General features: G+C 36.3%; 5 protein-coding genes across 5 annotated transcripts; 1 reads left to right on the top strand and 4 right to left on the bottom strand.

Moving 5' to 3' along the window:
* Positions 1 to 557: 557 nt before the first annotated feature.
* Positions 558 to 3,704, bottom strand: LOC125186423 (GCIP-interacting family protein). The gene is made up of 6 exons (XM_048082783.2): positions 3,571 to 3,704; positions 3,225 to 3,393; positions 2,383 to 2,573; positions 1,986 to 2,226; positions 1,030 to 1,166; positions 558 to 939 (listed from the first exon to the last, which is right to left on the bottom strand). Exons 2-6 carry the CDS (start codon positions 3,346 to 3,348, stop codon positions 712 to 714), a joined length of 921 nt encoding a protein of 306 aa, XP_047938740.1. The 5' UTR covers positions 3,349 to 3,393; positions 3,571 to 3,704; the 3' UTR covers positions 558 to 711.
* A 1,389-nt stretch (positions 3,705 to 5,093) lies between these two features.
* LOC125188930 (uncharacterized) lies at positions 5,094 to 7,545 on the top strand. The gene is made up of 5 exons (XM_048086031.2): positions 5,094 to 5,301; positions 5,518 to 5,614; positions 6,512 to 6,590; positions 6,693 to 6,774; positions 7,210 to 7,545. Exons 1-5 carry the CDS (start codon positions 5,257 to 5,259, stop codon positions 7,348 to 7,350), a joined length of 444 nt encoding a protein of 147 aa, XP_047941988.1. The 5' UTR covers positions 5,094 to 5,256; the 3' UTR covers positions 7,351 to 7,545.
* A 288-nt stretch (positions 7,546 to 7,833) lies between these two features.
* On the bottom strand, positions 7,834 to 11,630 carry LOC125188929 (putative 26S proteasome non-ATPase regulatory subunit 3). Its single transcript, XM_048086030.2, has 9 exons — positions 11,465 to 11,630; positions 11,260 to 11,353; positions 10,847 to 11,037; positions 10,432 to 10,569; positions 10,202 to 10,338; positions 9,957 to 10,011; positions 9,777 to 9,887; positions 9,116 to 9,355; positions 7,834 to 8,520 (listed from the first exon to the last, which is right to left on the bottom strand). Exons 2-9 carry the CDS (start codon positions 11,339 to 11,341, stop codon positions 8,008 to 8,010), a joined length of 1,467 nt encoding a protein of 488 aa, XP_047941987.1. The 5' UTR covers positions 11,342 to 11,353; positions 11,465 to 11,630; the 3' UTR covers positions 7,834 to 8,007.
* Positions 11,631 to 12,417: 787 nt separating this feature from the next.
* LOC125186674 (Splicing factor, CC1-like protein) lies at positions 12,418 to 18,309 on the bottom strand. Its single transcript, XM_048083090.2, has 14 exons — positions 18,259 to 18,309; positions 17,393 to 18,014; positions 16,075 to 16,156; positions 15,936 to 15,992; positions 15,646 to 15,701; positions 14,782 to 15,007; positions 14,593 to 14,679; positions 14,386 to 14,460; positions 14,100 to 14,183; positions 13,889 to 13,953; positions 13,643 to 13,808; positions 13,454 to 13,542; positions 12,799 to 12,913; positions 12,418 to 12,703 (listed from the first exon to the last, which is right to left on the bottom strand). Exons 2-14 carry the CDS (start codon positions 17,965 to 17,967, stop codon positions 12,656 to 12,658), a joined length of 1,725 nt encoding a protein of 574 aa, XP_047939047.1. The 5' UTR covers positions 17,968 to 18,014; positions 18,259 to 18,309; the 3' UTR covers positions 12,418 to 12,655.
* Positions 18,310 to 18,930: 621 nt separating this feature from the next.
* Positions 18,931 to 23,279, bottom strand: LOC125186677 (uncharacterized). Its single transcript, XM_048083091.2, has 8 exons — positions 22,968 to 23,279; positions 22,783 to 22,861; positions 22,475 to 22,545; positions 21,648 to 21,746; positions 21,390 to 21,446; positions 21,013 to 21,081; positions 20,230 to 20,295; positions 18,931 to 20,122 (listed from the first exon to the last, which is right to left on the bottom strand). The coding sequence occupies exons 1-8, from the start codon at positions 23,193 to 23,195 to the stop codon at positions 19,163 to 19,165; spliced, it is 1,629 nt and encodes a 542-aa protein (XP_047939048.1). The 5' UTR covers positions 23,196 to 23,279; the 3' UTR covers positions 18,931 to 19,162.
* Positions 23,280 to 24,505: the final 1,226 nt, after the last annotated feature.

Below are 24,505 nucleotides of genomic sequence, written 5' to 3'. Positions count from 1 at the left end.
GACTACATAACATATTTACATGTGTATGATACCATTATGCAGATGGTATAGAAAAATATTTTTGATTCAGCGAGGTAAGGAGACCAATCATTGATACCATACACTAGTAGCAATATTTCTCAGTACGATGAGAGGGATAGAGAGCAACACATTGGAATAGCTAGCTTATGATGTGATTTGAATAAGAGAGGTCACTTGCTCACATGAAGAGCCATGGAATGAATTAATATGGGTATTTTGCTTATGAGGATGTGGTTTTCTTGCAAAAGTGGGGAATTACAATTCCAAGTATATATCTCGTGATGCGAATATTTACCCATAAATTTTAAGCACACGATCACGAGAAAGTATATCTGCGTTAGGACCACATTTGATTTTCACGTTGCCAGTGCAACACATATAGGTAACAAAGGATGTTGTCATGTGTGGTTGCAGTCTGCTATTTCTTCATAGCAGGAAAAGGGAGAGACATAAGCAGACACACGAGTCTGCTCCCATCTCTGTGTCTTAAGGTGTTTAGTAGTAGTAAAAATTCAGGCATCAGTAGAAAACACAAATGGCACACGTAACAGTAGCTTTAAACAAGTTTCATCATACAAAATATTAGTGGAGTACTATTTTACATCTTTCTCAAAGTAAGGTCAAGTAGCAAGTACAGAAATAGAAATGAAGCAGCACACCATGTAAAATGGGAGGTAATCAACCAGTACATTAGTCAGGCAAAGCAGTACCTCTCTCGAGGTTGTTCTTGATCTCCAAAGTGTACTTCCCGAAGGCTCGCTCAATCTTTTTATTGAAATGCTCATTACGATCATTGATCGAGTCGACATCCTTTTCTTCGCGATACTTTCGCCTCCTACTGAAGGACCTTGATTTGTCCTCCCTGCTCGTGAGTTCTTTGACCATTTTATCAATCTTCTCATCCGAGATGTGTGGCGTCTGTCCAATAAAATTACCATGAACACCGACTTCCAGAAAAAGAGATCCCCAAATGTAATAGGTTTGTCTAGAAATTACAGTGATGCTTACCTTTCCATATTGGAGACTTGAAGCCCCTCGATAGAATTCTGGATCCTCTTCTTTCAGTCGGTTGTAGGCATCAAGGTCTACTTCAATTTTTTTGGTCCTCTTCTTATGAGCATCATACAGAGTTTTTTGATTGAATACTGTACATACAAGAAAAGTTATTTTTAGAGGTACAGAAAAATGGAAAACGTGAAAGACGCATCAATCAGAATATTGTTTCCCTAAATTAAAATGTGTTACTATACATGCTTTTTCGTGTTTGAAGAAACTCAAGCAACAAGGATCAAATAACTAAAGGTCAAGTTGCCACACATCCAAAGGATAAGCTTGATCATTGAATGTTATCTGTCACCCAGCATAAATATGAAGTACATCCTGTATGTGAAGTGTCTCTCACAGTTCACATCAGTGGCGGATCCAGAAATTTTCATTTGGGGGTGCGATAAATAGATATATAATATGTATTTTACATAAATTAGTCGTGAAAGGTTTGATTCATTTTTGAAAAATATTTTGTTATACAATTATCATATAATTAACAAAAAAAACAATAAAATAGAGTAGCAGAGAAAGAGGAAAAAAAACGAAAAGTAAAAGAAAAACTTAAAAATGCATGTAGAAATGAGCAAAAATGAAAGTAAAAAAACTAAAACACAAATCTGCTGCCGCTGAGTTTCGAACCTAGGTCTTCGAATTAACAATGGTTACACTCTACCACTCCACCGACAAAGCTTTAGGTTTTTATTCGGCTCAATATATACTAAAACACAAAACATATGGGGGTACAGTTGTACCCCCTTGTTATACATTGGATCCGCCCGTGGTTCACATAAGGCATGATGTAACACATACAATAATCAATTTGTGCAGGGCAGCAAAGAAACACACAAAATATAAGAATTATGTGCCCAAATAAAAAAATCTGCAGCACTAAACAACAGAATAGATTGCTCACTTACCATCCCATCCAGCAGGGGCAGGTGCCTTCTCCCACTTTTTGTACTTCGACTCCGCCATCTCTTGTGTATCAAGCATATATGCTTTGCTCATATCCAGGCCATTGGCATCCAAAAGTTTTCCAATTTTCTTTTTCCTCTCCTCGAGCCATTTCTGCTTGGAAATTCCTCTAGCTTCTGTTGGAGCTTCCATTTTTTTCTTCTCTGTAACCATAGCAACCTGATTGGCTTTTCTTGCCTCATTCTGCGTGAAAAAAAAAATACTAAAATGAAAATACTGATAAACAAAACCAGAACCAAGAAGACACGAAAAAACAAAGAACAATGTCTATCATGTGTATGTTGATTGATATGAACTAGGGAGAAAATGTCCATCACATTATGCCTTCAAGGCACGTACCATTTTCATTCTCAGTTCAAATAACTTCTTCTTCCTTCCTGTAAGATTAGCAAAATCAACAGCAGCGTACTCATCATTCACGCCAGCCTCCCCATCAGAATGTTCCTGGGGGCCATCATTTCCAGCATCCTGTTCTTCTTGCTGATCTGGCCCAGCCACCACACCTGGCTTCTGATGATCAGCATCCAGTCCTAGGATATTAAACACGAAAATATTGTTGAATCTGTAACATTCCAAACAATGAAACAATTGATGCAATCTGAAATCTGATTATGCAAACAATGAAACAATTGATTATGCAATCTGAAATCTTATTATGCAAATATTATATTTCCCTGAACAACAGTCTAAGAATGAAGAACTTATACAAACAAAGACTCCAAGGAAAAGTGATCCATTTCATAATAATGGTCTAGTTTCAGTAAACCACAACCAATTTCATCAACAAGTCTTGGCAAAATATTCCTACTAAGGTATCAATCAAAATGGTCTAGTTTCAGCAAACCACAACCAATTTTCATCAAATTACTCTTAGCAATTTATTACTAAGGGATGAATCAAAGACCAGTCAGCAGCACTTTAGTCTATTGTCTTCCTGGCATCAGCAATAATCTCGAACTAGTAACTCAGTATTCATTCATGGAGTATTTGATAATTTAAGCATAGTGGGTGGAATTGCTTCCGCGAAAGGCCGCAAGCTAACCTCGACAATATAAGCAATTCTAAAGTCTAAACCTATCTGACATAAGCAGCAGCGATTCTGGGTAACTTTCTCTCTTATTTCTAATTTTCAATTAGGCAATAAAACACCTTAAGATTGACGATTGAAAGAAAAAACCAACCTGAATCACTTGCATTCGTTTTCAGTTTCGCTTCAGCAATAACATTGAAGCAATAATCGCTACATTCGTGATACGGGTTCGACGCATTCCTGCAATCCGGATGAACTGCTCTCTCTGCAACCATAATTTTCTACACTGATCTATAAATCAGGTGATAGTGTAACAATATCTGCATAAATAATATAGAAATCTATGCATTAGCTTCAACCCTAACTAAACCCAAACATCAATTTACTAACCAGAACAGCTGAATTCAGAAAATAGAAAATAACCAACAAATAAAAACGGGAGCCTATAGCAGAAGAAATACAATTCAACGAAATTCAGATTGATAAACGAAAAGTACCTCTGAATTATGCAATCGAATTTAGGGCGCCTGGGTTTAATGCTTGTAGAATGTAGATGATGGAAATAATCGAATAATAATTGGGGAATTTTTATCAACGTCATTCGATTTGGGCTCCGAAACTTGGGCCATATATACACCGACTAATATACGCCCCAAATATTACAATTCTACACTCAACTAATGGACTAATTCTCAAATTACTACTCAAATTATAAAATTTATTACTGGTGAAAGTTTTGGATCCTTATGATATTAGTAAAATTACCAATTAATACTCAAATATTGAATACTATTATGATGAGTTTGACTTAACATATAGCTTGCCTTAAGAAAAGTTATACTACTGTGCTCCCTGTTTCTTCATAATTGAGTTATTTTTTCATTTCGGAAAATTTCTTCATAGTTGAGTCATATATGATAACTTTTTTCTCTTTCTTACTTTACTCCCTCTTACTTTATTCTCTCTACTTTATTCACTTTATACTTTATTCTCTCTACATTTTTCTCTCTCTTACTTTTTTATCTATTTATTTAACACGCTCAACATTAATTTCTAAAACTTCGTGCCGAAAAGTTCCGCCTCAACTATGAAGAAACGGAGGGAGTACTATTTAAACACGCCAATTTGTATGATTATTAGTAGCTTGTTTTTTCATTTATTGAAAACCAATAATTCGTGATATAAAATGATAGCTTGAGATAATGCAACTATTTAATCATTATTGTTGAACTTTAAAAAAAAATTGAAGATAGCAAAAGTAACCAACCAAAATGGGTATTTACAGGGATACAAAAAGGGAGGTAAAGTAGTTAAGATCTGATATATTTAGCAGCAAAAACAAATTTAATAGTGGATAAAAAAACACAGCCTATTTTACATGATCAACTGTTTTCAAAGCCTCATTTCTTGATCATATACCGCCTGGCGGGGGGGTCGAGGTTTCCGCCCTTAGTTGAGTCGACCAACCCGACAATGAACCTCTCCTTATGCCGCAGAGCTCTTTGCAATCGACACATAATGAAGTCGATCACCTCATGCTCGGTAGAAAAAAGCCACCTAAACCATTGTGCAAAACATTTTATATTTTTATATAACCTATGTATCTATTGATTTAATTAAAAGGTCTAAGTTCAATTGAATGAAATGTCCTAGAAATGAATTGGAGCATAGAGAAATGGAAAGAATTCCGTATGCATAAGTGGTTCGGAGCTCCATATTCATCCGATGCTTCCATCTGAAGCCTGCCCCTAGCGCGGCCAACATTGAATGATCGAGGATCTTGGTCTCGAGCTTTGCAGTCAGCAAGGCTTGTATATTTACATAAAATTTCATGTACTATATACATCCAAATACTATAAGAATAGTAGAGTTATAGAAAGACAAGATTCTAACGTGCTAATATGAAGTAATATGTAAAGGCTATAATATTAAGGGTACAACATATATTATCACAAAATTGGTCATTTATGCATCATTGTGTTTTTAGTTTTAAATTTTTTTGCAAAGTCCAAATTTCGATATCGAGCAATCTCTATTTTGGTGATTTGATTGTCAATTTTTTCATCACATATTATTGAAAAAATATTGAAATGTGATGTGTAAATAATTTGTAGTTGGCGAAGTTATTGCTTATTTTTTCCCCCTCAATTAATTAACTCTGCAAAAAAGATCTGAGCTCAACCATGAGTGAAGGCATGATCGTCTGCGTCGCCGTCGTCGGCCACCAGGTTCTCACCCCATTTTTTCCCGTTTTGATTCTACATTAATTCAATCTGTCTTCTAAAATCCGAATTTGAGCTTGATTGATCAAAAAGGTTGAAATTGAAATGAAATTGTGGCTGTAAAATCCGTTCTACATACAGAGTTTTACGGTTTTACCGAGGCAAATGATTGTTTTAGCTGACTAACAAATGTTGAAAATGGTAAAATCGTGTTGTGTGCAGAATAATCCGTTGTACATACAGAGTTTTACCAAGGGGGATGATTCGCTCAAGCTTCATCACATCGTGCATTGTTCTCTCGACGTCGTTGATGAAAGAGGTACATATGCTTGTTACTTCGCTTTTGGTTTTCTACTCGGCCGATTGTTGATCAGTGTATTATTTAAAACATTAGAATCGAGGCATTTTCATTAGTCGGTATAGAGCAAATGATGATTCGCGTGGGATGCGTTTGAATCTTCATTGCGTGTTAGGATCTTCAGAAGTCAATAAACTGAGATTCAGTTTGAAATTCAATGAAATGGAAACTTAGCTAGATAGAGCTCAATTGGTGGAAATGAGGGGAGATTTTTTAGGTGTTTTGAATGCGGTAACTGACTCAGATTTGTGTCAGTCTACATGTGTGTGTAATGTGTGATTCAGTGTTTTTAACAGTGGTAGATACCATGATGCAGTTCACCACATGTATGGATGCATAAAATTCCAAGATTTATGTTGATAAAAGTGTCTAGAATCGTGTTGCATGTAGTCAGATTGAACAGCAGCATATATGGGGTTGGACAGATGTAGAGAGAGAGCATTATAACATTACCACAGATACACAAAATTGTCGTATTTCAGAGCGCGCAAACAGAAGGTAGAGGTAATACAATTGAGGATTGTTAAGTTGGTGTATGGCAGTGAAAATGATCTATTTAGTACCACATCTAGAGTTGGTAACAAGTAGTTTCCGTCTAACAAAATTTACATTAGAATCATTTGAGTTGATGTAGAAATATATAGAGGAGTAGTCTGATATAGTTATGATTCAAATTGTAAAGGGGACACTTGGTAGTATCGTGTGGAAGAAAAGTGTAAAGAAATAGGTCTAATTTTCTCATATGCCCTATCTGTTGTAGCTTATGATCTTACTGTTTATGCTTTACTGGAATTGTGTCTCTTTTCTGTTCATTTAACAATGGCATGTTCCTAATGATTAGCATTTTTTTTTCAACAGCGAACAACCCGAAAAAGTCTGGCCTTATAACAAACGAGACATTTCTTGGTTTGCTAAATCCAACCGAAAACTACAAAGTGTAAGCACAAAATATTCTTATTTTTGGTGAAAACAGAAGATGGATATGCTTATTTTTCCATAGGTAAGTGCTCACCTGTGCTCATGATCTAATGCTTCTCAGGTATGGTTACTTGACCAATACCAAGGTGAAGTTCATATTGGTATCAACTGATCTTGAAGTCCGAGATGTAGATGCTAGAGTTGTAAGTGTCACAATTTCGACAAATATCTGCCACTGCTTTCTATCTAATCCTATTTTACTTAACATGAGAATTTCGCTTTTTTGTCTTAATGGAAACATGCTTATTCCATCTATATTACAATCATGAATCTTATACTATCTGTTATTGTAGTCACTTCTTGTAAAACCTGACCACCAAAAACCACAAGAAGCCAATTTTTATCATTGTTAGGCTTTTCATGCGGTTGAATCTCTCCTCCTCAATCTTGTGCTCAGTAAGATATATTACTATCAGAGTTTGGCTCAACAGCATGAAATCAGTTCCAACTAATCAGAATTGGATCATTATTAGTCCTTTATATTTACTATACTGCATGTGGTTAATCAGATTACTAACTTTTCTATTCTGATTGTTTGTTGTCCCAATGCTTTTTCATTGTCATCTGAATCTCCACAGTTCTTCGGGAGGTTCCACACTGCCTATATCGATGCAGTTTCAAACCCGTTTCACATCCCGGGGAAGAAAATAACATCCAGAAAGTTTGCTGAAAGAGTTAGCACAATGGTCAAGTCCTTTGGGTTAAGTTCAGGTGGCTGAATGATTTAAAGCCCCTCTTCTGTTGACAAATTCACACCTTGTAACTACTAATACATGTTGATTTTTGATTTGCATCAGATTTTTTTTTTATCTTTTTAAAGTGTAGAACTTGCCGCATCGTTGAACGTGGCAGCATAATCAGAAGCTGCGAGTTCAAAACTTGAATCTTTATTTATTTCTTTCAGTTTTGATGTAGCGAAAGGTCCCTATTTCGAGTTTATTAGAACCACATTAGCTTACCATATAAAATCATTTCATCATGATTGATGCAGCAAGAAGGCGAGAGAATCAAGATACAGATCCAAATTCAAGACAGACATCAGGGATAGTGATCCTCACAACACATGACATGTCTAGCCAATCACAATTGCATAAATCACATATCTCAGGTGTTCATAATGTTTCTTCCAAATTATAACTGTAGAGCTGCGAATATATGCTAGAAAAAAGGGAATTTTCACCAGTTCCCACCGACAGAATCAGTTAAAAATAGGCAAAATAAATAAATTAAAACACTTTAGATCCTAAAGCAGAAAATTCATACAACAGAATGCAAAAGCTATAATGAGAGAATAGCAGTAGCACATGCAGTCTATGGAATTAGAAATGAAACTCCGTTGCTGAAAACTCAGAAAATTCTTGGATAAAAGGAAGAACTCAGAATTCATCATCATCCTCCTCAGCTATATGTTTAGCAAGTTCTTGCTCTTGCTGCTGTCTCTCTCTCCTCTTTTCTGCACTTTCCTTTTCTTTATGGGAGTTAGGCGGGAAACGGAGGGCACGGACAGCTTCATTGTGCATATTCAGGCAGAAAGCGATCCTTGAGTTGAATGCTATTTGAGGTTCATTTGTGGAGTAAATGTCCCCAGTCTCCTTCGATACCATCCATCCATTAGCACGATCCAAAGTGGCATCGATTGCACCATCTCTGATTGCTTTGGAAACAATGCTCTCAGCATCAGCAACAGGATTCGGAGAATCCAGTCTTAGCTTCTTAGCTACATCAACAAGTGAGATTCTGGAGTATGAGATGCTGATGTTCCGCAAGCCAGTCCGGATAACATTGTGCCGTAGCCTAACTATCAAATTGCTTGTTCCGTCAGAGCTGAAGGTGCTGGAAAACTTCTCAGCCACGGATTTGAAGAGCTCCAAATCTCCAATACGAACAGCCTGAGCCCACAACAGAATATGTGAATGCCAAATAACTATGGGATGGAGTATTACTTGTTAGAGAAGCCAAAAAAGGCTCCCATGTATTAAACACTCCCTCCATCCCAAACTTTTGAAACGGCAAGGGTTTTAATGCACAATTTGTAAGAGATATAGAAAGAAAAAGTGATTGAAATATTGTTGGTGAAGAATGAGGCCCACCTCATTAGGGAGAAAATTTCCTAAAACTGAATTGGCAAATTTTTAAGGGCCGGGCAAAAATGGCAAAAGAGATCTATTTTTATGGGACGGAAGGAGCATTGGATGACGAGGTTCGGATATAGATGTATATACATGTGTGCAAGTGAGCCAGATAAGTAGAATTAGGTTTTCAGTCCAAACAGCCCTAAAGATTTTACACCAAGTTTATGCAGAATAAAGTTGAATAGTGATTTTGTTAATTAGCTTTTTTTTTCTCAGCTATCCTGCAAATTCCACTTTCTCTTCATTTATAGTTTGGTTGACAAGGACAAAAACCAGACTCAAGAAAGAACAAAACCTGGACTTAAACATGAAGGTGATTCTTATGGTCAGAATTTAAGAGTGTTGTACTCACATTTGTAAGCTCAAAGTATGGCCGCAGTGCCTTCTCCATCCCCTTCTGCATGAAAACAGTTCTTTCTGGAATCTCTCCAAGCAACAAGCGGACAATAACAGCCCATTTGTTGCACTGAACTCGGAAACCAAGGGCAGAAATGGGTGCTTTCCTGGCAGCTTGGAGCAGAGACTCTTTAGCGTCAGTATATTCTAGTTGAATTGTCCTGATCTTTCCAAGGTAAAACAGATACCGAGAGAACTGCAGAAGATTCAGAGATGAGAACAATAGAATGCATCGGCATAAACTCCAACAACCAAAGTTATAGCTAGCTATAGCCTAAAAACCTAAGACAAGTATGACAACAAAATAAACCGACATAAAAACCTAAGTAACTATAATAGTATGAGCAGTAGTAACATGGAAATTTGTCGGATGCATACATACAGAAAAGTTGATGGCTGAGAGAAAAAAATCCAGTTATACTTTTTGATATTATAATGAATGGGAACTGAGTACAGTACAGTAAGTTATTCAGGCCCTTCACCAACCCTACAAAGATTGAATACATGGGAATTCTATTTCACATTTCTGTCCAATTCCAAATTTCCAATATCAGTTTAACACATGGGCTGGAAATCTGCCTTGAAACTGACCCACATAAAACAATGAATTGATTTACCTGCTGATTCGAGTGAGCTTCAAAACGAGGAGCCTTTGATCTCAGTTTCTCTGCCATATCGTATAAGTTGTAATGGAGGTAATTCCTCAGTAACAGGTTCAGAAGTGTTTCCTGTATTATGCCAGTATGTCATCAGTCACAAAAACCAATAACAAGACTATCTAAAGAGCGACAACCAACCTGACCCAACTCGTCATGGCGCATAGTCGAAGTTCGGTGTAGAGCGAGAAGATTACTGTTAAGAAATGCTATTCCATTAGATGTGACATAAGTTTACAACAAAAGAGACCATGATAAAGTTCAAATATTTGGATTTATTATCTCTTTTGACATAAGTTGATCAAGAAACTTCTGACATCCATCAAAGACCAGCTGAGGCATTAACAGTGCTAAGAGCCTTACAAACACCAGACAAATATACATACCCCCGTATTTCAGCAAGAGCTCCAGTAAGTTCATAGCTTAGAGAGTAGTAAAAGTAGAGCCTGGAAGCTAGGACATCAACAGTTCTTCTATTGAGATTCTTTAGACGAGCTATGCCAGCTGAAGAGCAAGCCTTAGCCTGTTGACAAACAAGAACCACTCATATATTCCAAATGTTCAGACATCATGAATGTGACAAGCTTCTGGTGCTAACATAATCACACACCCATACCTCATCATATCTCTTCTGATCAATCAGAAATATCAGAACAAGCAAATAGCTATAGATCTCAAGCTCGGGTAAGGAGTGCTTTGCAGGAGTTTGGGTACCAGATGTTGCTGTATCAATTACCATATCATGCTCGTCCTCCTATAACCATAACAAATCTAGTAAAATGATGGTACCAATACATGCTGCCCCTTAACTTAAAAGAACTTTATAGATAGGACAAACAAAAGAGTTTAGATGAAAAATTGAAACCATCGCATATACCAACAAGTGAATGTAAAAATGTAAAAAAAAAATTGGTAACTGATTTAACACATGGTCTGTATAAAATACACCCAATCACCTATCATCACTTTACAATCCGAACAACATACTCTATAGTAAATTCAACAATTCAGTCGAATATAGACATGTTTACCTTAGGAACATAAGAAGCCAAGCGAGTATGCACTTCTGATCCTGGCAAAAGCACAAAATCAAGAAATGCAGAAACCACAGAAGCTGTAAGATTCTTCCTCAGCTGGATCGTCCACCGAATAGCTCTGACAATCCTACGAACTTCTCTTGCATAAGCCCCCACCTCGATTAATGCAGCTATGTCCTTCAGTTCTAATACAAGAAACCAAAAATGCAAAATGAAACCCAATGAAGTGCATTGATTATAAAATTGATCCACATACATCAATTCCACAATATTTTCAAATGTAACAAAAGACAGCAGATAAAGATCTCCGGCACTTCAAACCATATCCCCAAAGTCAATTACGATTAGCCAACGCCTTACAGTAAATCTAAAGTAAAATTTCACACGCATAAATAGTAAATACTGACGCTGAAGAACCGAAGGAGAAGTCGATGAGACAGGATTCGATGGAGTGGGCTGCTGCTCTTTCATTTCAACGTCTTGCGTCATTTTCGTCGAAATCTGATACACAAACGCCACTACAATCGTCAGGCAAAATACATAAACAACAGCTGAAAATCTCCAATTCCATTCTCTTCCTTTTAGTTACGAAACCTGATTCACTGTCCTTACCTAGAATCGAGTCAGTCGGAACTGAACTGGAAATGCAAAAAAACGTTGAAGAATCGAACCTCAGATTCGATGATATTGAGCCAGAATGAAATATGAAGGAAAAACCCTAGAATTGAAGGACTTGTTTGCAAGGCTATTAGTTTTTTCTTTCTACTAAGCAGAGTAAAACAAATGTTTCTTTTTCAACACTCCATCCATTATGTTTTATCATAGCTAAGCATATTTTATTTTGGACGCATTACTTCTGAAATTTTTAAATAAATTTATCAATTTTAATTTATTTTGTAAATTTTGACAAAAAAATAAATAAATTTAAGCTTGTCAAATTTGAACCCTCTACATTAAGTTTCAATCTATAGCCGTATTGTACTTAAAATTGGTATAAAAAATTACTTTCTCCGTTCCACAGTAATAGAATCATTTCTTATCTACAATATTCACTTTCTTACTTTACTTTTTCTCCACTATAACTATTTATAATTATTTTTTCAAAACGAGTACGCAAAATGAAATACCTCTATTATTATAGAACAGAGGGAGTATAAACTTTAACCATAGTGAACAACTATGAAACATTTATGACAATTTTAATTGAATAAAATAGGATCAATTTATTTCTTAACTTCATAACAAGTAAAATAATACTCTCACATTAATTTAGTTGAATAAAATAGGATTAAAAAAAACCACATATCTAGACGAATATAATGATTGGCATCTAGCAAATAAAATGTAAAATTTGTATTCATATTTTAAACTAATTTTAAAATTCATGAAAAATTAGAATTTCACCAAAGTTTATGACGTCGAAAACCAATATTTCTTGTAACTTAACATACAACTCGATCCAACTATTTTTGCAATATTGTACTCCATACTATCCCCCACTTTCCTAATTCACTGTAAATGTACATATACTTGTAAGTATACAAAATATTAATAAGTCAACTTGATAATCCCAAATTTAAAATGACTAGTTACTAATTTTGTCACACACAACAACATTAAATAAAATAGATCCAAATAACTAGTATATTTGAGAAGAGAGGTCAAAATCTTTCAACCTAGAATGAAAAGAATGCAAGCTCCAAAATTACATTTAATTTATGCAGCCTCTCTATGGTCAAAAAGAAACAAAATCGCCAAAATGAATAAGGATGAGTTGTTTAGCAATCCACCGCCACCAACACTCTAGCTGCTGCTGCTATCAGGAAATTTAGATTCATAGTCACTGTGAACCTGCATCGAAACAGCGATAGTTACTTTTAAATAAAACTGTGAATTTTATTGAATACCCGATCTTAGCTATAACCAAAGAGGGGGGCAGTCGTTACCATGTAGGTCGCCGTGATCATCTTTCCAGCAAACCACCTACCATGAAGTGCGTTTTGGGCAGCCATGGCCGCTTGAGCATTTTCAAACCGCAGGTACACAAACCCAGCTGAATTCCTGATTTGAAAGAAACATGCATACGAATATTGACATGCCAGAACCAAGAACTCTAAACAGTAATAAGTAATTCATACAAAAGGATAAATCTGCTAAGAAAGAGAACACTTGATTTCGAGACCCAGCTAGTACAAGCAAAAGTTCATTTCCAATGATAGAAAGTCCATTTTTCTTTTTGATTTTTTTATTGGTAAAAGGTTGATAAGAAAAACATACTATTATGGTTCAGTAACGACAAATAAACCTAAAAAGGTTGGTGGTTAGTGGGACATATATACCACATATTAGCCAAACAGACAAAGAAAAGGATAATTGCTTGTTATATATGAATGAGAACTAAATGAGTTTGATAGGGCTACAGACCAGCGAAAAGGTTTCACAAATGAGGATAGTTGCAAAGAGTCAATAGCCATTCAAATAAATTCACAAAACCAAACCAATTGCAAAGAGCACCATTTTTTTAATCCATTTTACTTAAGGAAACAGTTTTAATTACAATTTCTTAAGAAAAATTGGGAGGTACTATGATGGGCCACTTACTTTTCAATGTAGATGTGCTTTAATCTGCCAAATTTTGAACATTCCTCCTGAACATCTTCCTTTATATCTAGATCAAAATCTGGCTCGGTCTGCAGTAAAATAAGTTTTGAATATTATCCAGAACCGTTAAAAATATAAATAACTCCAAAAAAGCAGGAAGCTGCAAATATCATTCGTCCCACTTCATACCTCTGAATTAGGATCAAACATGTTCTTCAGCAATAAACATTCACTGGGAGTACCAATTGTATCTACAGGTGGAACCGTAAGAGCAGGCATAGAAAAAGGTGTTAGACCAGGAAGCATCTGACCAGAGGCCTGTCCAAAAGCTGATGCTACTGATGAACCAGTGATACTGCAGTACATGAAAATTGTGTATAAGAGGACGTATTAACATAAATCCTAGACAACAGTATAAAACCAAAAGATATTAACCTTGAAGCAGTTCCAGTTCGGTCCAATTTCTGCATAAGAAGCGCACGAGACTGTGCATTCAAGGACTGCATATCAGGTGAGACCAAAGATCAGCATTTTGTGTGCAATACTAAACCACAAACTAGATGCTTAGAGAATTAGAGTCAACTAAAAACTAGGAAAAAACATAGCATGATTTAAAAGGATGAGAGAAATGTGTAGCATGACTAACCAAACCATTGCCCTCATCATCATCCAGATCAGCAAGATTTACTCCAGCCTCTTGCATTCCGGCTTGATCAGTAATAGCAGAAACCTACAGAGTGAGAAAATTAACAAAGAAAACTACAAGAGCTATACCAAGGAGTTGTCATCAAGAAAATTCCTAGAGGTGTGACAATCTGCTCCATAGCAAAACATAAACTATTAACACACCTTTATGCATCTTCCTCTACAGTGAAAAAAAATAATTGGTACTAAAATTGATGAGGAAGGGGAAATAAAGGAAGACTCAATACCTTGATTAATCGACCTGCAATCTCCAGTTGTCCATTCAGATTTTGAGCAGCCTTTGCATCTTCTAAGCGCGCAAACTGCCAGGAACAATGTCAGGCATACAATTAAGACCAAAGAGCCATAAAAGTACCCTTAACACAAGGGTGGATAATGCCATGAGTATTCTCTACTTTCATCTGAAAGTCATACCATAGCAAACATAAACTCACCTGTATAAAAGCATAGCCTTTGCAATTCCCAGTCCCTGGATCACTGGGCATCTGTACAAGCTCCACAGCACCAAAAGGCTCAAATACCTAAGCAAGATCCCAAATCAGAATCTATTTTGACTAACACACAACATGCCTACCATCTAACAAGGATGATACGATCTAATTACAAATATTGGGATCTCCCACCTGGCGAAGCTGTTCTTCTTTGATAGTAAGAGGTAGATTGCCAACATATAGCCTTCTAGCACCCCCTGAATATGGGCCAAGAAGTCCTCCGCTGGCAGCGGTAGTAGACTGCACAAGATTCTTCTCAGCTTCAGATGGTTTAACCATGACTGGCTGACCAAGAAGTGGCTGACCCGATAGAGCTATTGCCATAGGAACAGACATTGAATCATAAAACTCAATGTATCTGCCAACACAGAAGAAGTTGATCATCAGCAATCATGGAGGATAGCAATAACATACTAGTATAATATCAGTGAAAATCCTGCAAACAACGAGCACATATTTCTGCTGATGGAGATTATATAATTCAAATTTCAAAGTTACAATGACGGGTTACTGCATCAACAAAATTCTCTCAACTCAAAGAAACTTTCTCCTGGATCTTAGTAGTGTAGCTCACATGAACTGGAAATCATTAACAGGATACAGTTATTACCAGGTTTTGCAAAGGCGCAAAGTTCACATTACATCATAAACCAGGAAGTATCATTTGTAGCAAAATTCGGAAACAACAAATCTAGAAGATAAGTCAGCCAGCAAATGATTTTATATTTCTAATAAAACCATTTTCTTTTCTATATACCATGAAAACAGCAAGTATTATTTGGTCAAACAAAAATTACTGCATAAATAACTTCATGTCATTGTTGACTTGTTGTTATAGGTTTCTAGTTTTGGACCCCATCCCCAAACCAAATAAAACGCGCACAAAAACTGAAAGAAAGTAAAGTAATCTTTCACTATGACCAAATATATGCTAGCTTTTTAAGCAAATAACCAAGGGAAAAAATGAATTTATATCCAATATGCATAATTAATTACCCGACTCCTTTGGAGCGTCTGGTGTTGCGATCCATTATAAGCCGCACATCTCTGACCTAAAAGTGACAAACAATAGAAACTTTTACCAACCAAAAACCATAATCCTTCAGGTGGTTAAAAAATGCAATCATAATAGAACACAAGCTCATATTATGATCTGTGTTTAATTTTTATATTCCAAAAGGAAGGTTGTATGACACACTATATGTTTAGCAGAAGCAAGAAACCTACAGAAATAGAACATAATAACTAAAAAATGAGTAAGACAACAATAAGAATGTGAGGTCAACCTTGCCAGCTCTAGAGAAGAACTCATATATATCTCGCTCACCAGCCTTTAAGGTGATCTACAGAAATGGTAACAAAATGTGTCAGGGGCCTCAGATGCAATGAAAGAACTAGAAAAAACAATATCGGCCGATCAAACACCTGATAAGCAAAAACTGTCCTCTGGTCTCGCTCGGGGTCAACTTCTGGCTCCACTTTCTCTTCCCTTTTGTCTTTGTATCTTCTGCAAAACAATAGAACATGTGAAAGCTATAATATTAGTGTGCCGCAATAACAATCAGGCAATGGTCTAGTTAACTAAGACATAAGCAGCAGTCTTGACCATCTGCATAGTAAAGTCCGAGAAAAACTCTTTGCTTCTTGAAAATAAATAGATGCGTGCGAAGTTTTCATATTCAAAAAAGAGATAGTTCCAACAAAGAAGCAAAAATATCTCCAGTATGCTTAAAGGAGCCAAACCCAAGATCACAACCCTGCAGGCAACTCCATAGGGTCAATATGTTGTCTAACTAGGTCAAAACAAGTAACATCTTGATATTGAAGTAATGAGACCAACCTGGGGGACAAAGTGGCAATTAAGAGAAATGTGAACACTGAAAAACTTCAGGATTGACTAACAACGCGGGCCCCTATATGGCAAACCTAATTACATGTTGAACCAACATATTAAAGAATAATTCTACTATCATGAAATGGCAAATTATACAGCGACACCAAAGAAGCCAGCTAAGCTAACAGAACCACCATATCCAGGAGTTTAGACCTCAAATTTTGAGCAGATGGGCAAGTAAATCACATGGTAGACACATGATGATGCATGGACATCATCATTTATCAAAATACAGAAACTTTTACCGGACATTATGCAAAATTATGCAAGGCAATCACTCAATAACCATAAAGGATCTTAACTATTAGAGACAAGGGCATGCAAGTCTAGTAGAAAATGAATTTCGCAGTGACATGCCATGCACATCAAATTTGAATTTCTGTGGTGTCTTACTTTGTATAGTCAAGCCAGCCATGCAAGTCTTAGGTTCAAAGAGCACCTTATTACTGGATAATATGGCCACTGTGAGATAGGTACATGATTGAGATTCTACTAACACAAACCTCATCCATATGACCACGGAAAGTGTGACGAATATGAATTTGAGATCTGTGAAACTCCCTAAATATTCTATAACAAAAAAAAGGCGTGTTGCTAGAAGAATGGTTTTTACAATTTCTAGGGAGTCCCAAGTCCCACTATTTCTACCTTCAGTTTCTTAAGTGAATGGACCAATTGATGAGGACATCAAATCCAAAGAATTGCTTAAGGCAATTTTTTGCTGATTAGATTCCTATTAATTCATCATCTTAATGCAATTTGAACAATTCTCCTTGGCAAAATTAAACTGCAGACCCAGGTTATGGTCCACATTCATATAATATATTAGACGGAAAAATATGAAGTTACCTGTTGTCACGGTCTTGATTTCTAAACACCCTCTCCCTTGGTTTAAATTCTGATTCAGCATTCTCCACTTCTTTACTTTTCTCTCTCGTACGTTCTTCATGATGCCTTTCTGAGTGATTTCTGCTTCGTTTGGACCTCTCGTGTTCTTCGTCCTTGATTCTATCTCTGTCGTTATCACGTTCTCTTCTCTCTCTGTTACCATTCCTTTTCTTGTCACTATCCTTCTCTCTATCTCTATTCCTCTCCTCCTTGTCCCTTGTTCGATGCTCCCGTCTATCTCTCTCGCCTCTCTCCCCTCTTTCACCTCTCTCGCCTCTCTCCCTATCTCTTGAAGATGAGCCATAGCGTGTTCCCCTATCTTTCTCATAATCATAAGACTCGTTTCTTGACCTAGACGGCTTCGACGGGTGATCCAAATCATCCCCATCTTCCTCGACACTTCTGAGCTTCGAGCTCCGACTCCTGTCCTTCTCTTCATAATCACCTTTTCCACCACCATTGGCCTTCCCCTCCAATTTCTTAGCTTCTGGATTCTCCACTGTATTTTCTAGGTATTCATATTCATCAAAATCCATCCTTAACAAGCTAAATTTTAGAAGCTTGAATAAAACTGCGCAAAAATCTGCAGCAATTAACAGAACACCAACAAAATTAGAAGAAAATCAATATCAATAATCAGTTTCTCGTGGTTACATATTAACAAAACGGTCTATCATTTCTTCGCGAACGCGGGGAACACTTGAGACTTCGCAACCCTAAATTTACACATGTATACTGAACAAAAATCGAGATTTCAGTAGCGCAATCACGCAACGGGAAGGGGAACTAGGGTTTAACAATTAAAAATTGAATTCAATTGAACTTACCAAATCGCAGTGAATTGGAGAAGCGCTGCAGCCGATTTTTGTTTTTATAAACGTAATAAATTATTATTGAATTAAATTGAACATATGAACGGGCTTTTCGAATTGAAGCGATTATCGGGCCGGGCCTAGATGTTCAGCATTGGGCTTTTACATGGGCTTTAAATCATTATCAGTTTCTTTGTTTTATGAGATTGTAGTGTAGAGGAAATTTTTTATATACAAATTGATTTTATACAGTATTTTATATAGTATTTTAGACATTTTTTGATTTTTTTTTCTGGGCGATTTATAACAACATAGGAATTGATAAAAAAATTTAAAATTTATTTATACTTGGTATGGCTAACGAATGAAAAATAAGGTGTTTTCCAATGGTTTAAGACATTATCAACTATCAATACGACAATACCTATAATGATTAAACACATTTTAATGTTTTGCATAAAAAAATTTAGAACATAGAATTGCTGTATTATTGGATGGTAAGTTTTATATAAAGTTTTACATGTAGTCAATATATTTATAACATAATTAAAAATAAGTAATATACTTAAGGATTTATTTGGGTTTGTGAAGGTTTTCAATGAGATAAATTATGCAGAAATATTTATATCTCCAGTTTATCTTCATACCAGAAATATAAAACAAAATATAAACATGAATAAATCGATGTGTTCCCAATAACTCACGTTTATTAATAGTACTGTATTTCATAGTAATATAAGCTGTTGAGTCTATGAATCATTTTTCTAGTACAACAAGCGTTGATATCGCAAAATAGATGCAACTTTTCCATCTACTAAATTATAGCTGAATCAATGCGAAGAAAAATAAATGTATGCAACTAATCTACAAAAAATAAGCCATTTGAAAATCGATGAAAGGCATCTAGAGGAACTATACCTCACCGTTTGTGTGCTTGCTTTTCTCTCTCTTCAGCACTAAATATTCCATATCTTCCTTGCCCAGAATCTGCAGCCGGAGACGGGGCCACAGGCGTTCTAGGATTTTTTGCCTGAGACGAGGCTGCAGCCGAAGGTTCTCTAGGATTTCTTGTCGGAGACGAGGCCACAGCTGGAGGTACATTTTGCTGGTGTCTGTCGGCTGCTGGTGCTGCTGCCGCTGCCTCTGCCTCTGCCTTTGGCACGCTGAATATACCGTAACTTTTGGGCGGTAAGTTCTGATTAGTCGAGGAGGAAGAACCTTGCTTCTGAATTCCACGAGGAGACTCAGCTTGCTGACCTATTCTAGTTCTAGGCGACGTGTTCATGCCAAAATGCGTCTGGTTTTCTTCATTTGGAGATGGAGGCCCTCTGTTTGGGGTGTTTGTGGTACCACGGCCGTTCAAACCCAGGGGTACCCTTGGCGGATAAGCAGGCTGAGGCACCTCAACTTGCTGGCCAGGTCTCATTCTAGGCGGCGTATTCATGTCAAAACGTGTCTGGTTATCTAGATTTGGAGATGAAGCCACTCTGTCTGCAGTGTTAGCTGCACCACGGCCGTTCACAGCCACGGGTACCCTCGGTGGATACACAGGTTGAGGGGTTTCTGTTGCAGGCTTTGGGGTCCCAGATGGAATAGATGAAGCTGTATGCTTTGAAGGTTCAAGATGACCACTTTCTACATTGTCTATCTCAAAAATCGGGTGCACATCACCATCATCTCCGTCAAAAGTATCCCAGTTGGATTTGTTAGTCTGAGCATCTTCAGCCGAGGCTTCTGTCGCCTTTGGAGAGTCGGTGGTTGCAGAAGCTTTCTTTCCTGAACTCTTGTTGGCAGGACCATATTTGATGTGCCTGACAACAACAAATGCCTGCTTCTTTTCATACTTAGGTCCACTTTCCACAACAGCAACATCATCAATCTGATGCAAATGATAAATTTATAATCATGATTGTGTAGGGAGAACGGGGAAAGTTAAGACGAGCATCAGCAAGGGAAACCACGGGAAGAATAGGAGTAAGCTCTTACTAAAGGAGTAAATTTAGATAACAGTGATTTCAAGTCCACGCCTTCATTAGCATCTGCGGCTGTACACTATCAAAGAGAAAATTACAGAAACTAGTTAATGAAGACTTAGCAGTGGAGATATATATACACAGACTTATCATCATCACATCATTGAAGTTTATATATGATCATTTGCAGCGTGAATCCACATTGAGAACTCTTAAAAAAACATAATACGGAGTACTATTAATCAAGACATTAACTCCAGATAAAATACGTGCCAGTGTAAATTTTTTGGCTGTGAGAAATTATCAACCGCACATCATAAGTGAAATATAACACATTTGACATTTGAATAATTGAGTGTTAGATAGAATCAAATAAAGTATGGTCCAGAGTCAAGTTTCTCATGCAAAAATCTTAGATGGGGCACCCAATGCATTAGGGTCAAGTGAAATATAATAAGAGAAATAAAGCAACACAAAAGTATTTTTTTTGGGTGTTACTAGTCAACAGAGGTGTACAGCGAATATTTTCAATTGAATACACAGCAGCAAAAATTTTATTTTTTGAGGAACAAACAGCTCTTTGTATTTTCTGGTTCCATATGTTTCAAATGTAGGGTGATATTGCATAAGAAAATAACCATGAGCTCTCCTTTTCTTCTTGCGCTTCAAAAGATATTTCAAATTTAAAAGATTATCAATATCGTTTTCCAGGAACAAAAACTGCCTCCAAAGTCCGAACACAGTAGAGAGTGATTCTTCCAATAAAGGGAACAGAAAAGACAGAGTTAGTGAGTACCTTTACTCGATAACCTTTTTCCATGAGTTTCTTAGCCATATCAGCTTTTACTTTCAGATCATTTTCTTTCTGATACAAACAAGGCCATTGGAGGGCCAGAAAATGTTAAATGTGATAATACCATTTAATGAGCTAAAGTCAAAAGGGTAAAGAACACGTAAATGGTTTTGTCAAAAGCAATTCATAGATTTATTCAACCTCCAGAACACTTTGTACCATGCATTTCTAATAAAAGTCTAAAACTGGAGAACAAATGTAAAATTACCCAGGACGTGCAAGTACTACCCAATAGTAAGAACATAAATCCTATCTGGAATTTATATGGATGAGTTATAACCATATAAGTAGTTGGAAATAAATAAGGCTAGCATGCTTACAATATTAACACCAAATCTAAGTTCTTTCGGTGGCCCAGGCCTGAGTGTGGAGTCAGACTGCACGAAACAGAAAACAGCAATTATATAAAAAAAGTAAAAATCCAAAATTAATTACATTCATGGATTCACCACTCAACTCCCACAGCTTCTTCTGCTGATAATTCGAGGCAAATCTTATTATTGAATGATAGAGGTTTCTAACTATTTAGCCTGTAAGCAACCAAATTAAAAATATTCTATCGACAGGATGTACTCAACCTTGCTTTTAGCACGCTCCTTTTCTTTTGCATGTTGAATATACCTTTGTCTGTTGTAGTCAAAAATCTTGCAAACAGGTGGTTTGCCAGTTTTATCAACCTGTAACAAGCAGGTGATCATCAGTACAGCGACAAAAGCAAGACCATGTTGAGCTAAAGTATATGTACAATGTTATAACATTATAAAATAAGAGAGATGGGAAATTAAATCCTAAAACTCCTACCTAACAGTGACCATTTCTGTAGTACCCTATGAGTTATGAGGAGCATTTCAACATTGCTCCAGAGTGTCGTTTGCATTTTCAAGTGGCAAGTGCGACAAAAGTAACAGAAAGTGATCATACTATAGCAACCTACATAACATGATATATGGGAGATCTTATTTGCTTATAACACTAGTCATTTCAGAAGAGGAAGAAATAATGGATAGAACAACTATCGCGCAAACCACACATATTACCCAGCCTTCCTTCAATTTCACCTTTTCTTTTAGGCTTTTAACATGTTTAGTCAAAGAGCCCCAAGGAATCCGCCATGAGAAAAAAGAGATGATTCATTGGTGTATCTGTGCTGTTGTGCAGCTTTATAGTGCTCCCATATATGAGAGTTTTTTTCATGTGTAATGCACAAATTCGTAAATATTTTCATGCTTTGTAAGCTGGCTGTGCCAAACAAAAAGGACAGAGACTGCGGAACTGACCTAACACAAAGCAGTAAGACCATCTAATATCAAAATTTATTGAACTTATTATGTAACGTCAAACTTGTCTGCCAGAAGCACACATGAATTCGCAAAATCATAAATAAATACTATCATAAACACCTTACCTCGACCAAATCCAGCTGAGCATTTTTTGCACGAGCCAATGCTTCATGCCTCGATACTATAATATGATGCTCTACAAGTACACACAGCCAGACATTATCCTCATCAATTCATCATACAGTTAGTTGGTATTTTTAGCCAAATTTAAAAAAATTTAAAGAAAAGAAAAAAAAGCTGATTCATTTCTTGTCAGTTTGGCATGTTATTTACCAAATGCGATAAACCAATACGAGTCAAAAGTTCATCACAAAACTGATGAATATGTAAACCAAAACTCTACATTAAAAAAAAGCAGTTAATTATTTAACACCTTCATCAATAACGAGTCTAACTGTCGGAGCCGTGATTTCCTCATTCATCGTAGGCTCACTATCATCCTTCATCTTCTTCTGAATGAACAAAATTACGCATAAAACCAACGTCTAAAATTAGCCCTCGAGCGTTTAATCCATGAGCTCACCAACGCATACTATGATTATGAACGTAACACCTTACCTTAATAGGCCTTGCATAGAATCTGACTTGTCGGAACAGCGCCCATTGCTCATCTTGAGCGATGACCTTAGGGTGGTACAAAATCGGAAGTGATTTTCGTGAAGAGACAAGCTGATCTGCGCTAGCTGGAGCTGGATTTAGATTGTAAAACCTCCTGAAATCGTTGAAAGGTGCATAAACTATAAACCTTGATTCCCTCAATCTACGCCAAAGCACCATATTTTGCATCACCTAGCGCTGCTGCTAACTGTGAAATGAACACAATTGCGATAAACCCTGAATCAAGATTTCGATAGGAGAATTGGGGAAGATGTTAGATTTGGGCTGTTTGATGGGCTGAAAATATGGGCTTTATAAAAAATCACGAGTATTGAACCGAATGTCTCATCGGAATATGGGTTTCCTCGATTAGTTCCATATTTATTTTGTTATTGTAATTTCACATCATCTGTTATTTTGGAAATTAATTGCTTAGAATAATTTGAATTTAATCCGTTCAATTTTTTACAGAAAACTGTGTTTGCGACTTTAGGATTTTTTGAGCATCTGCATGGTGGGTATTAGTATAATTTATAAAAATTATATTATTAAGTACATAAAAACATATTCCAGTTCTTAATATATAATGATATTTAAGAGGATAATTATCTTAAAATGAAAACTTCAGAACTTATCCTTTAGAACTTATCCTTTGACAGCACAAAGTGTATCAGTTTGTAGCATAAAATATACATCAATTGCTATCAACATGTATGCTTTGTGATTATAACTGGTAAGTTTTAAAATTTCACTTTAAGATAATAATCAGCTGAACCACTCTTCTGCATAAGTCTAGATGTTCATATATGGTTATACTCAAATGAAAATTCAAATTAAAATGACAATCTACCACCAATGAGAATCCTTAGATTTAGAAGAAGATTCAACTTTAACTTGCCATGTGGCATGCTTGCTTGCATATGTATAACAGATTGTTTGATTATCTCTAATTTCATATCACAGATTGCTTGGAATCATATGTCGAGTTCCTTGCTTATGTATCGCAGATTGTTTGCCCTAGGTTGTCATTTTAACTAGCTATGGTATCATTATAGTGCTCTGATTTCGTATTCCTTATTGTTTGGAACTATATACCAAGTTGTTTGCCTATGTATTGCAGATTGCTTATTTAGGTTGTCATTTTAACACTGGTGTCATTATAATGCACCCTTGTTCATATATTGACAAAGAAATGAAGTATGCGGCGGTTACACGTGCTTTTCCCTTTTTTTTTACTCGGGGTTAATGGGTGGCTGACACATGGCCAGTATTTTTAAAAAATGATGGTATCATATTTAATACTCTGTTTGTTCCATAGTAGTGGAAGTATTTTTTTTGGCATAGAGACTATGAAAAAAATGTGTAATGTATTAAATAAAAAGATAATAAAGTATGAAAGAGAAATGTAGAGAGAATAAAGTAAGTGAGAAGGAAAAGTAGGTGAGAAGAAATGTGTTGACTTTTACTAAAAAAAGAAATGACTCCACTACTATGAAACG

Source organism: Salvia hispanica, chromosome 5 (genome assembly GCF_029641045.1).
Source record: "Salvia hispanica isolate PSC_SH4W2 chromosome 5, Shi_PSC_v1, whole genome shotgun sequence".
Classification (NCBI taxonomy): domain Eukaryota; kingdom Viridiplantae; phylum Streptophyta; class Magnoliopsida; order Lamiales; family Lamiaceae; genus Salvia; species Salvia hispanica.
The sequence above is the reverse complement of the archived record's forward strand: the minus strand, read 5'-3'. Positions and strand labels throughout refer to the sequence as shown.